Below are 13,456 nucleotides of genomic sequence, written 5' to 3'. Positions count from 1 at the left end.
CCGACGGTGAACGGGTGGCTCCCCTTAGTTAATCTCGAGATCTGGTTTAACATGAGAGAAAAAAAAGCCACATCGCCCCGTCCCTGGTTTGTGGAATCGCAAAAAAGGATAAAAATACAATTTAGGTTTGATAGATAAGGATTTTGATATCTTGACAATGGTGATAGGGAAACACGACGCCTGGTTAATTTGGGGTACGAGAGCCCCGATGTTTATGATTCCGACAAAGACGCAACCCTAATGAAGTCAATTCAGCGAGGATCCAAAACACTGACATCAAATGGCAAAACGGTCTGGAACTGAGAAATTCTTCGCATGGTGAAAGGTCTCCACCGTCCTAATTTTCTCCCGTGCGATCGGCACAAATCAACTGCTCCTCCATTGGAACTCGGCTGCATAATTTCTGTGCTTGTCAGTGCTTCCGTGCTCAACTTTGATTTTTTTTTTTTTCCTTTAACAACCTTCTAGGGATAAAGTAACGACCTTCCGTTTTAATACTTCCTTGGTTCTCTCCTCTTTGGTTTCCTTTTCCCTCCCTCTTCCTCCTCCTCCTCGTCTATCGCCATCCATCCATCTATCTTTCTTTACCTTCTACTGTCTCTATAGTTCTCCATCTTGTAATTATTCTTTTCTTACAACACTATTAAACTCTTTTTCCTTTCTATTGACTAGACCACCACGGGCCCGGTATCCGATGCCCACTCTAAGTCCCGTCTGCTTGTTAGTCTGACATCGGGGTCCCCACTATCGTTGGTGAAGGTGCGTCTCCGTCTCGTATTGTTGGACCCATCGCATATTTATTATGCTACTACTCCCCTCTGCCAACACTGTTCCAGCCCTTCTAGACTCCTTTGGGTTGCCATATACCGGGGTCTCATTCATTCATCCATTCATTCTTTTGCCCCATTTAGTCATTCTTTTTTTCTTTTTTTTTTTTTATATCTCAAGCTATCGTGCGTTGGTAGTTTTCTGACGCGCTTCCAGTCCAACTGCAATCAATCGATACCAACTACACTTAATATTTACTAAGACTCCTGGCCTGGTGCCGGCATGTCGACCCCTGTGGAGGAGCTTCCTGCTCCCAAATATTCGGAAAAGAAGAGCCGGGCCGACGATCATTCCCCAACCTCGGACGAAGGCACCTACATCAACGAGGGCTCGCAGGACACTCACGGGAACACACACCTCACCGTTGACACCTCGTCTGCCGACGATTTGGACCGGACAGCTTTACGCTCGCCTTCGGCTCAAAGGGAACACTCCAAACGCCTCGAAGATGACTTAGCTCTCCTTGAAGCGGAGAAGGTGGCGTCGCGTTCCACCCATGAGGACACGGAGAGCAAAGGTGAGCGCAACTCGATATCGCGGTCTCGCTCGCATCGCTCTCAAAACGTGGACGAGTTTGATGAGGCCACCAATCCTTTGCACGAGAAGGCTGCTGTCTACAATCCACCGGAGTCTCCCAACACGAACATCGCCCGATTTGTCAAAAGGATCCACGAGTCCAGCTTCATCGTTCGCTATTTAACCTACATTGTACCCCTCGTTGTTATCTTATTGATCCCGCTGCTGGTCGGCGCACTGGCTTACCCGGATGCGAACGTGGGCGGTGTCGAACTGCTCTGGTTCTCCGTGTGGTTGGAAATTGTCTGGTTGACTTTATGGGCTGGTAGAGTATGTATCCTTTCCCTTTCCGGTTGCTCCTGCGATGTACCTGACGGTTCAATGCGTTAGATTGTGGCCAAATGTATTCCTGTCGTTGCAGGGTTGTTGGCCAGTATCTTTACCAACAACGCCAAAAAGTGGCGCGACATGGCCAAGCAATTGGAGCTGCACGCGACATTTTTCTTTTGGTGGCTAGGTATCGAGATCTCTTTTCTTCCCACAATGAAGAATCATCATGTGGACGGCAACCCACGTACGCGTTCATGGGAGAATACGGTCAACAAGATTATCATCTCCATCTTTATCTGGACGGTCCTGAACTATATCGAAAAGATCATTATCCAACTGATCGCCATCAGTTTCCATACGCGGACCTATGCCGATCGGATTGAGATCAATAAATTCCAGATTGGCAGTTTGACCAAGCTGTACGACTTCTCTCGCAACAAGATCTCGGTGAAAGACGATGAGTTTGAAGAAAAGAATGATGCCGGTGGCAGCGGCACCAAAACCCCTTTGCGCTATCCGATGCAATACGCTGGCAAGGCGCAACGTGTAGCCAAAGGTGCATTGAACAAAGTTGGAGATATGGCCGGAGCTGTTGCCGCGGACTTTACGGGCCGGAAGGCGACTAACAGTACTCATCCCTATCAAGTCATTTTGACCTTGTTGCGAACCACCTCGGGCTGCCAGGTCCTAGCCCGACGTCTCTACCGGACTTTCGTGCGTGACGGATTCGACACTGTCTTTGCCGGTGATCTCAAAGAGGCGTTCGATAATAGCGAGGAGGCCGAGGCAGCATTTATCATGTTCGACAAGGATATGAATGGCGACATTTCTATGGACGAACTGGAGGCGGTTTGTGTGGAGATCGGACGGGAACGCAAGGCTATCACTGCATCTCTCAAGGATCTGGATTCAGTGGTCTCACGACTCGACAATGTTTTAGAATTCTTCGTCGTCGTCATCAGCTTGATCGTCTTCGTATCGTTGATCTCAACCTCGGCTTCCGGTGTGCTCACCTCCGCGGGCTCCAGTATTCTTGCCTTGTCCTGGCTTTTCTCTGCCACCGCCCAGGAATTTTTGCAGTCGATTATCTTCGTATTTGTCAAGCATCCCTTCGATGTGGGTGACCGTGTGACGATCTACGGTAACGCAGGTGATGCTGGTTTGGGTGATGACTACTTTGTAAAACAGATCTCCTTGCTCTACACGGAGTTCAAGAAGATGCAGGGCCACATCGTCCAGGCACCAAACAGCTATCTCAACGGGCTCTTTATCCTCAACCAACGCAGATCCGGTGCCCTCGCGGAAGCAATCCCCATTGTGATCAAGTACGGCACAACGCTCGAACAGATTGATGCTCTCCGTCAACGCCTGTTGGAATTCGTCCGCAGCGAAAAGCGCGAGTTCCAGACTAATATCTTGACTGAGATGCGAGCTGTGACGGAAAACTTCTCTGTGACCCTCAACGTCGTCTTCTTTTACAAGTCCAACTGGCAGAACGAAGGATTGCGTCTCCAGCGTCGTAACAAGTTCATCTGTATGCTCATGGTTGCCTTGCAAGAGATTGGCATCGAGGGCCCACGCATGAACCTCCAGGGTGCCCGTGTGGATATCCCCTTCCACGTCACGGGTTTCCCATCTCAGATGTCATCGGCCGACCACGACAGTCGTCCGCCGCCCACCCCCATCTACGACATGCCCGAGAATACCGGACACAGCAGCTCCAGCGCCACCCGCCATCCGTCGATCCTGCGCAAAGGCATGAACACCGCTGCCGCCCGTGCCCGAGGCGAGTCGATGCAGTCACACAAACATGTCGACTTCTCGTTGGGTATGCGCGATCTCTCCTCCGGCGATGTGATGGGCGATGTGTTTGAAACCAACTCCCCTCGTGTCGATGACGTCGTCCGCTCTTCCAACCGCGACGCCGCCCAGCGCCGCATCCTGGAAGAGGAAGAGGAAGAAGAGGCCGAACGCCGGAGCCGCTCATCGTCCTCCCGGGCACGTCGCCCGTCCAACCTCAGCGTCCCGACCCACTCGGGTGAAGGCCGTCGGTCGACGGAGTCCCAAGGCACCCATAGCCTGTCCTCCATCAGTCGCAACCGGTTCTTCCGCCACCGGTCCAGCGTCAGCCGCGAGCGTGACGATCTGGCCGAGCAAGGTCGATTCGACGCGGGCGATATCCGCTCCGTTTCGCCGGGTGCACGATAAACCCCAAACGCTCATTTCTTTATCTGAAAATATATTTGATCATACATACTGCCATCTATCTGATACCTACGTGCACATGATCCACGTTATTTTATGGTTTACATTGAGGGCGGCATCGTTCCTTTTTTTTCTTAGTTGCAATATGGAAACGGACAGGACTGAGTTTTGTTACATGTTTCGTTCATATGAGCATACACATTATATGCTGGCGGTTCATACATCTGTTCGCTATGAGCGTCTTTATCATTCATTGTCATTTAATTATTAGAATTTACAAGATTGATAATTACTATCTCTAAGCAGTGAAGCCTGCGTACAACCTGTATACTCAATAACAACCATTGTATCATCTAAACACAAAAAATACCAAGTGACTATCCGACAGGTTACCTCTACTTTAAACACACCTATGGAACCGCATCTTGATCCTGTAACATACATCCTTTGCTTTAATATAGCAACAAATGAATACGATATTTGGCAGAAATCGCGCGCTTGAGCAGTAAGAGACTTGGTTACAGCATTTATAAAGGAGAAAATGACACACTGGCCAATTACCTCAGCCTTAAACAGATATATAAGTATAAAGATTAGACAATTATACAGATCGAGGTTTGACCATTGGCATCGCTCCTCGAGGCATTTGCGCATTTGCGCTTGTGTCAACATATCATAGAATGAGAGAACTATAGACCGGAGTAGTAGGTGGAGGGAGAGAGAGAGAGAGAGAGAGAGATTTGATATTTTGGATGTTATTCCGTTTGGAATTGTCCTGTCTACACACGGATAACCTTCCCAACATCAAACCCATCCTTTCCATCCATCTTACTCCAAGGAAGCACATACCCCCGTTGATTACTCACAACCCTTATACCTCCTTCCCTGAAATCAGTCGTATAGTGCGTATGCCCGAAGACCCAAGTTCGGACCCCATCCAACAACCCATTCGATAGAATATCCGTTCCAAACGCCGAGCTCCAGGCGTTCTGCGCATGCTGCGGACTCGACGTCTTCTGTCGCGAAGGTGCATGATGCGTCACGACGACTAGTCCAGACTGCTGCTGCTGCTGCTTCTGGGCCCGCGTTTCCGGTGCATCAGCTGTCCGGATCTCGTTCAGCAACCAGGCCAGATCTGACTCATGACGTGCATTATGGTCATCGATCGTCCAGTTTTTGATTTTCTGGAAATCTTGAATCTTCGACTGCACGATGACTCGCGAGTCGGGCGGGACGTGGGACCAAAGTGTGCAGCCCAGAATAGTAACCCGGGACCCGGGGATGGTGTATCGTCTCTGATGAAGTAGGACTAGGCGTCCTTTTAATGAAGGTTCTCGTTCGAGTTGTTTTGCCTTGTCGAGTCCTTCTGCGAAGGACCCGTTGTAAAATTCATGGTTTCCAAGTGTGAGAAATACCAGCTCGAAGCGGTCTGTCTGCTTCTGTATGAAGTCGCGATAGTTGTCGTAGTCTACTAAGCGCCCAATATCACCCGCGAGAATGAGATATTTTGCGCAGACGGGAATTTCAAAAGATGAATATTGCTGGTTGATCTCAAGGTGGAGATCAGAGAGAACTTGAAAGGAAGCAGACGGCTTTTGGAAGAATGCTTTAGTTTCTGGGACATCATCTCGTTCCATTTTGCTGTAGACTTTCCTGCGCCCGCACCTGGAGATGTTCGAAGATTGTTGGGATGGGATCCAACGGCGCAATCAAAGTTTAGCCTTAGCAATAAGGCTAGGGAGAAATAGGAAACTGTGTTTACTACTCCATGGAATTGAATCCAGCATCCTCGATATTGGAAGCAAGGAGATTATCCATCTCGGGTAGAGGAGAAAAATCAAAAATAAAACAAGCAATGTATTTAAATCTTTAAGGGAAAAGGAAAGGACTTGCTCTCACAAACACCCTCAAAGCACTTCAACAACTACAAATACATTCGATACAAATCAGCCAATTAGTGACAAAGCCAATGCTAATCATGCACCATATCATAAAAGTCTCACGTGTCATATCATAAAATACACATAAATATTTACTACCGAAGCCATAAATAGAAAGAACAAAATGATCTTCTCATGCGTGCAGAAGGGTTCTTTTTTTTTCCTTTTTCTTTTTTGTGCCCGTATGAGAGTCCATCTCGGTTGTCCCGTTTTCTTGCTTTGCCTGGACGGACGGGTTGTTGATTTCGTACATACACGATTTTTTTGGTTGGTTTTGAACTGAAGATATGAGTTGGTAGAACATAGGAAATGGAATGAAATGAGATGGTGCAATTGCAATTGAAGCAAGGATATTGAAAGTGGAAAAGAAAGAAAATCAAAATGACCTGATTGAGATGATATCAATCACTCCGGAACACCCGCTTAACCCGGCAAGGGAAATAATGTGAGAAACGACTAGAAAAAGAAAAACAAGCAGATTGGAGAGTAACTTTGGCAGACTGCGATATCAACCATGTCTCCTTAGTAAGGAAAGGGAGGGGGTAGGAAATACAGAGAAGGGAAAATAGGGCCATGACCGCACAAGAGACAAGCAGAATATCTGGCCAGGCAACGACACACCTGCGCCTTAGGCAATTTCTAAATCAAAGACAAACAGTCTATCTTTTCAACCGAAGTGTAAACGTAAACGCTCTATCGTCCTCCTTGACGAGGTGTAATCTCTGAATCTAGGCCGAGTGAAGGGGTATGTATCGGCCGTGGAGTGGCTTCAGAATCAGGGATCGTTTCGGTGTCATCTTCGACACTGGACATCTGGATGTAAGGTGTGTTTGGGTCGACCGACGCGGACTCATCCTCCGTCGTGAACACGATGGGAGGAGTTATATGGCCCTTTTTGAGAGTTTCCGTGCTCGTGTCCGGGCTGACACCTGGGCCTGTCTCGGTATTGTCATGAGCAAACGAGGATCCTAGACGGGGCATTGTAGAGAAACAGGGACTCATATGTGACGCCGAAAGTGTGGGAGACTGCCTAGGGCTATAATTGTCTTCCGACAGCGCAATCGCGTCTTCCGGGAAATGGAGCCCTTCGAACCTATTCTCTATGCCAGGAGATTCCGCTCGCTCCTCGCTGATACTCTCTGAGCCTCCACTCCTCCTCCTCCTCTCGAGCGATTCTCTCTCTTTCTTGAGTAACTCCTCACTGCCACTGACCACGCTGCCTCTGCTGTTGGTCCTCATCATCTCTATGCCCAGTTTAGAGCCGGGGCGAGTTGACCGATTTCTCGGGCTTTGTGTGCGTGACTTGGAACGTCCAAGTTCTTCGTCTTCATCGTCACCAGACTCCGCACCCTCATAGCGCTTTCTTTCCAAAGATTCTCTCCTGGCGCGAATCGCTTCACTGGAGCGCTGCTTCCGCGGGGTGAGCGTGCCAGAGGCATTCATAGAAGTCGGGGCGGAGACAGCATGAAGCAAATGCGGCAGCGAGGCAGGGTCTGAGTTGTACTTATTGGATTCAGGAGTCCCTTGGGTCGATTCCCCTTGACTTGGACCCGTATCTCCTGATATACCTAGTCCGCCTTGACTTGAACACCATTCGTCAGTCTTACGACCCCCGACAATTGGGGCATCCTCAGCTTTGACAGACTCCATATCACCAAAGTAGCTACTGCCGATGGAGTCTGCGCGACTAGAACCTTGATACGAGCTTGCAGGCACCGGGGCAAAGTTGGATGATGTTACTGAGCTTGGACTGTGCTCAGCAGGAACTGGCATCTGGCGTGGCGTTGCGGACGGAACAGCCAAAGGCTGAGAAGGAAGAGAATCATTCGGTGGAGGTTTCCACTGGCAGTGCTTACACAATGCCTCGGTAAGCTTGGTCAGAGTTGGGGGCTTCTCAATCAGCCCATCGAAGTGGTGAGTCTCAGGGAAGTCTTTCAAATAGCCCGTTACCGCAATAATTGGGGTGTGTCGATTAGCACTCCGTGTCTCCCGAACCATACGCGCGACATCTGCTCCATTTACCTGGGGCAGTTTGAACTCCGTCATGATAATGTCAAATTGCACTTGGCTGAGAGCGTAGCGCATAGCCTCTGCGCCATTCACAGCGGTGATCGTACGGCAACGGAGCTTCTCAAACAGGCGTTCCATCACCATCCTGGAGACCGGATGATCCTCGCAGATCAGTACATCCAACGGCCGGAAGAATGGGCCCTCGGGGTAGTTAAGCTGGGAAAGGCGCCTGGAACTTTGGCGTTGTCGCTGGTTTTTGAACAACTGCTTCGTACGTGGGTCTTCATTGTCGGACGAAGAAGGTGAGATATCGTTGAATCGTTGGCTGCGTCGCTTGTAGTGACCAGCAACATATAATTCCTTAGCCACTGATGAAGACAAATCACCATCCTGGGACCCGATAGTCTGCGATCTAGCCCTCGTGGGCGCACTGCCGTGACGGGGAGGGCCTGATGGTGTCTTGTCAGGTGAATGAGTTGTGGCGGCTCGACTTGTTTTCACCGGCGACGACGCGGATGAGCTAATCTTTAGGCTTGCCATACGAGCCTGCTCAGCGCTAGCAGGTGGACCAGAGGCACTGGAGTGGTGAGAGTTGGTCGACGAAGAACCAGATGTTTTTCTGCGTTCATGGTTGTGATGACCAGTACTGAATTGAACCAGAAGAGGGGACGAAGGCTGAGACGGACGACTGGGAGAGGAGTTTGCTTGGCTTGACGGGGAGGAGGGTCGATTGTTTCCTTTACTTTGTGACATGGTTCGCTGCAACGACATTGGTAACGGACTTCCTTCCAGGGAGGGACCAGCCGAAGATGGTGCCGGGGTCTGTGCCTGATTCTGCCCCTGGTCCTTTCCTGGAGGCTGTTGCTGGGCGCCCGAAGACGCGAACGGGCGCTGCTGTGCTTGCATCGCCGATTGGCGTAGTTTCTGTATCTGATCTTTGTTTGCCTTTTCAAGCATCGGGAGATTTTTAAAAGAGAAGCTGCCAAAGTCATCTTCCAAAGAAGGCTCACTCAGTCTTCTACTACGTGACTCGCGGACATGAGGCGGGATATGCAGCGGCATCAAGGGTCGCTTCGATGCATTGACCTGTGAGCGAACCTTGAAAAGGGCATCGTGCGGGCGATCTGGATATGGTCCGGTGGTTACAGGCCGAGGAGAGTCTCCATCCTCCAGCTCCTCGGAGAAGGCTTGAAGTGTAGCTCCACGGGAATCGAAGTACTCGGTGTCTTCCGGGTTCTCAAGATTTGGGACAAATTGCGCCTTGTCATCAAGTAGGGTGTCAAAATTGATATCCGAAAACCAAGGATGGCTACGGATCTCTGCTCCCCCATTCGGATACTTTTCGTCCACGTTGGCTCCAATCCGCTGAGCAGGATCGGTAGTCATAAGCTTATTCATGAGATCAATAGCCTCCGAGCTCGTCAACTCTTCCACCTGGTCCGGCCAGTTGATTCTCCGATGGAGGATATTGTCGAACACTTCATCTGGGGTACTTGCGTTGAAAGGAGGGTAGCCAAAAAGGAATTCGAACATGATACAACCCAAGGACCACCAGTCACTCATCTCATCCTGGCCCGCGCCGTTAATGGTCTCGGGGGCCAGATAATCTGGAGTGCCAACAAAACGACGGTTATGGTCCTCGGGGTCGAAGAGCGCCATCAATGGCGGCATCATACCTGGCTGCGGACCAGTGTCATGCGGGACCGAGTTACTAGGCGTTTGCTGAAGCGGATATAGATGGGGAGATCCTCCTGCTTCACTTTGGCCCTCCTCGGTCAAGTTGCTAGCACCAGGCACGGGAACAGGTAATGAACCCTGCACTTCACTAGGGTCATGGAGGGATAGAGAACGGAAGACGGAATTCAAACCTTCGCTGCCTACGCTATCGCTGCGATATCCCGATGCCCGACGAGACGCCTGTCGACTAATTCCACTCTGATTGAGGTTGAAATAAGACGGTTGGGGCATGCTCCCAGCCACATCAGGGGTCATCAATGGCGTGGATCCTGGCGAACCGCTACCTTGAAAATCAAACGAGGCTGACCGAGAGGATGTGATGGATGTAGCGCGAGGGAAAGGTCCCTGTTTGAGGAGATCGGGCGCTGGCTCATTGTTCATACTCTTCAAAACCCGCTTCTGACGCCCGACGAGCCCCATCCGAGACAAGCCAAAATCAGTCAACTTAAGGTGACCGGTTTGATCAATCAATAGATTGTCTGGTTTCAAATCTCGATGGACAATGCCTCTGCTATGGAGATGTTCTACCCCGAGGACTACTTCTGCAACGTACTTCTTAGCCCAATCCTCAGGAAGTTCACCTAAGATCTTAACAAGAGATGCACAGTCACCCCCATTGAGATATTCCATTACCAGATAGAGATAATCTTTGCTGGAAAACGTCCAGTATAATTTGGCAACGAAATCACTTTCCCCCTGCCACATCATAATAGCTCGTTCTGCTTTGACATTGGTGACCTGATTCTTGGCAACCATATCCGCCTTCTTCAAAACTTTAATTGCAAAATGCTCCCCAGTCGTCTTCTTTTTCGACAAATATACACTACCGAAGGCACCTTTGCTAATTGGCTTGATCACCTCGAAATCTTTGATGGAGACCGGCGCTGGTCGCGGCTGCGGCTGGCTAGCCGATGCCAGGTGCGGCGAGACGGGTGGCCGTGGAGCATCGGACGAGGTTGCTGAAGATTGGCGACGATGGTGGCGGAAGTGATGATGGGCTAGCTCACTGGCATTCGCCGACGGGGAAACTATGGGAGACGGCAAGCTTTCGGCGCCGCTAGAAAGGCGAGGCTTCGGCATTCGCAACGGTGAATGGGGGCCAGAAACTCTGGCAGGTGAATGACCCCGGCGAGGGGAGCTCGATAGTCCAGGAAGCACTAGACTCCTACGCTTTCTGTCCAAGCTTCGATCGGAACACGGTGAATCCGTTCGCATGGCACCCGGAAACGCAGATGAGAGAACGCTACTGTCACTCATCTCTCCAGCATCGAAATCTGCCGGTGCAAGAGCGCGTCGGGAAGGTTGAGACGTGCCCAGCACCCCGGCAACGCTCTTGTGCGAGCGAGGAGTAGGACATTCCATTGGACTATTTGACCCAGTAGATACAGCAACCGATGACACTTTACCCTCAGAGGAGTGGGGAGACTGGTGCCGTTCGGGAGAGTTCCGCATGGACATCGTCAAGGCGGACATTGGACGGGGTAACGGTATAGACTCTCGAGACTGGGCCGGGCTGGGGACGGGGCCAGTAACTATGTTACTATCAAGGATATCCGGCACAGTTTCATCCTCAGAAGAGCTAGAGTCACTGAGTTGACCGGCTGCGATACGCTCAGCCTTACTAAGGGCTGCAGTAATACATTCTTCCACCAACACAATATATTCGATGCGAATTCGCTCAGCGTACTCAACGATCCTGCGGTAGCGAATAGTCGCATCCACTTTCGCTTTAGCTACCTGCTCTGTATCAGTGCACAATGCAGCCAGGCCTTGCTCTTGTTCCAGGGTATTAGTGCTGGGCGACTGCCACTGGAGAACCTGTGAAATCCGAGATTCTGACTGCGGGGATAACGTTCGGAATTCATCGTTGCTGTCTACGCGAGCCTCCTTGAGTACCGGCATGTTGATCTCCAAAGCCGTATCGCAGAGATCCAAAATCAGTTCGACGACGCGCGACAACGGCCGCCGGACAGCGAACGAGCGACCACGGGAGTGACCCATGCCCGAAACCGAGTGGTCTCTGGATCTAGGCGGAGTGGCAGGGGCGGAACTTGAATTGGAAACGGACCCGGATGAGGGTGCCGAAGCAATCGGGGACGGTCCAATGGGCAGTCCCTTGTATTCCGGCTGGGGCAAAGGCGGATTAGATTCACCCAACACTAAGGGTCTGCCTTGTCTAACCTCAAGAGCATCCAGCACCTTCACAATCGCATGACGGTGCTCATTGAGGTTTTCCTGAGCAATCTGAACGTCCATCTCGGCTCGGTGTTCCTGCAGACAAAGGTCGGAGTGTTTCTCAAACCACCAAGGTGTGATTTGACGCTCGCAGATCCGACATAATACCGGGTTGGGGGCCGGATGCTTGGAGGGATCGGGTTCGTTCGCAGCCGCTTCTGCTAAGGTCGTCAAATAACTCGCTAATACCTCGGCTCCGACGCCTAGAGATTCCACCAGCAGAGGCGGGAGATCTATGGTGACTTCTCTGGGCTCCGAGAACGGTCGCAACATCCACATCGTCTATGTTTCATTCTTGAGTTAGCTTTCTACTAGTCATCCCGGTTCTGCGAGCAAACCTACATGACTAGCCCCATCCGCCGTCCGGTCGTACGCCATGATGCCTTGTGCTTCCATACTCAGGATATCATGATTTTGCTCCTCCGTCTCTGCAAGCGGGCCCTCCTGGCCGCCCGCACCTTCGATTTCACCAGTTTCTGTAGGCTCCGGTCCCACGGGTCGTGGTTCGGGGGAATATTTCAGTACCGAGTCGGGACCCATGAGCAACGCGAAGCGAATAAAGCGACTTCGAGAATCATCCACCTTCATGGCCTCCACTGCCTCTTGGAAGGCATTCTTGTCGTCCACAATAAGATCCGAAATCATCCGTCCCTCCACCGACTCTGGGTCAGTTCCCACCACCTGTCTCCACGACGGACTGACCCATTTGATGCGGCCATCGAGATCCAGGTCAACAATGACGTTCAACGTCTGCTCCGCCGCCTGCTTCAACTCCGCACGTTCTTCCTGCATATCATTGTCGTCATTGAGAGAGCGATTCAAAGGGGTTAAACTCGGAACGATGCTCCGGGCTTCCTGCCGTAAGGCCGTCACGGCCGGAGGCGCCAGGAACTGAGGACTGTGACTGCCATTGCCCGCCATGCTGACTGGCAAGGTTTCTGAGACGGTGGGAAAATCCCCCGGGAAGGGATCACCGCCACGACTCGAGGTACCGTAGGCAAAAAGACAAGCGAAATCAACAGAGCCAGGCAGACCGTCTGCCGGGCAGAGCGGGTGCCCTTAGAAATGAGGTTATGGATTCATCCGCAAGATCAACGGGCCATGGCTGAACTGCGGGGCGTGAATTCCAGCGAAAAACGGCCCTGGTTGACGGGAAACTGAGACGTTATTATTTGTTGGCTTTTGAAGATGGTGAAATCACCAAAAAAGAAAAAAAATCTCACCACCTAATCACAAAGGTAAAGGGAAAAGGTTTAAAAAAAAAAAAAATTAAAGAGTTGTCGTGATCACGTAAGGACTAAGAAAAAGGGAATGGACAACGAATTGCCTATGCGGGGAACGGCGCGACGGAGGCGCTCAACGCGAAGCCAGGATGATCGACAAGAGTCAACCCCAAGATGAGGTTGACTAAATAGAAGGGGAATTAAACAGATAGGCGTGCTAAGCAGGACGTAAATTCCGGCACAACCAGATTGACAGCATAGATTGAGGGGGAAAAGAAAAAAAAAGGGACAGGTGAAGGGGGACGAGGGGGAAGAAGACGAATAATAAAACGGTAACAGGGCAGTTGAGTTGAAAGGCAAGAAGAGTGGAAGTAAGTGTGAAGTGTGAGTGGGTGGAGGGATTAGTAGTACATTCGGACTGGACGGAGTAGG

The 13,456-nt window shown here is 50.8% G+C and overlaps 3 protein-coding genes across 3 annotated transcripts; 1 reads left to right on the top strand and 2 right to left on the bottom strand.

The window, feature by feature from the left end:
* The first annotated feature begins 357 nt into the window (after positions 1-357).
* Positions 358-4,014, top strand: BDV38DRAFT_67009 (Mechanosensitive ion channel family). Its single transcript, XM_032063741.1, has 3 exons — positions 358-759; positions 985-1,674; positions 1,735-4,014. Exons 2-3 carry the CDS (start codon positions 1,051-1,053, stop codon positions 3,880-3,882), a joined length of 2,772 nt encoding a protein of 923 aa, XP_031919474.1. The 5' UTR covers positions 358-759; positions 985-1,050; the 3' UTR covers positions 3,883-4,014.
* A 540-nt stretch (positions 4,015-4,554) lies between these two features.
* On the bottom strand, positions 4,555-5,555 carry BDV38DRAFT_233640 (Metallo-dependent phosphatase-like protein). Its single transcript, XM_032053148.1, has one exon. It carries the CDS (start codon positions 5,514-5,516, stop codon positions 4,659-4,661), a length of 858 nt encoding a protein of 285 aa, XP_031919473.1. The 5' UTR covers positions 5,517-5,555; the 3' UTR covers positions 4,555-4,658.
* Positions 5,556-6,317: 762 nt separating this feature from the next.
* Positions 6,318-13,456, bottom strand: BDV38DRAFT_66949 (protein kinase RIM15). Its single transcript, XM_032063740.1, has 2 exons — positions 12,144-13,456; positions 6,318-12,083 (listed from the first exon to the last, which is right to left on the bottom strand). The coding sequence occupies exons 1-2, from the start codon at positions 12,720-12,722 to the stop codon at positions 6,513-6,515; spliced, it is 6,150 nt and encodes a 2,049-aa protein (XP_031919472.1). The 5' UTR covers positions 12,723-13,456; the 3' UTR covers positions 6,318-6,512.

The sequence above is a fragment of the Aspergillus pseudotamarii genome (assembly GCF_009193445.1).
Source record: "Aspergillus pseudotamarii strain CBS 117625 unplaced genomic scaffold BDV38scaffold_2, whole genome shotgun sequence".
NCBI lineage: Eukaryota > Fungi > Ascomycota > Eurotiomycetes > Eurotiales > Aspergillaceae > Aspergillus > Aspergillus pseudotamarii.
The sequence above is the reverse complement of the archived record's forward strand: the minus strand, read 5'-3'. Positions and strand labels throughout refer to the sequence as shown.

What these genes read in the sequence shown, in the direction of transcription:
- BDV38DRAFT_67009 (XM_032063741.1), top strand. Translation starts at nt 1,051, where the DNA reads ATGTCGACCCCTGTGGAGGAGCTTCCTGCTCCCAAATATTCGGAAAAG. An exon ending in TGACTTTATGGGCTGGTAGA is followed by an intron (nt 1,675 to 1,734) that starts GTATGTATCCTT and finishes TCAATGCGTTAG; the next exon opens with ATTGTGGCCAAATGTATTCC.
- BDV38DRAFT_233640 (XM_032053148.1), bottom strand. Translation starts at nt 5,516, where the DNA reads ATGGAACGAGATGATGTCCCAGAAACTAAAGCATTCTTCCAAAAGCCG.
- BDV38DRAFT_66949 (XM_032063740.1), bottom strand. Translation starts at nt 12,722, where the DNA reads ATGGCGGGCAATGGCAGTCACAGTCCTCAGTTCCTGGCGCCTCCGGCC. An exon ending in CGGCGGATGGGGCTAGTCAT is followed by an intron (nt 12,084 to 12,143) that starts GTAGGTTTGCTC and finishes AATGAAACATAG; the next exon opens with ACGATGTGGATGTTGCGACC.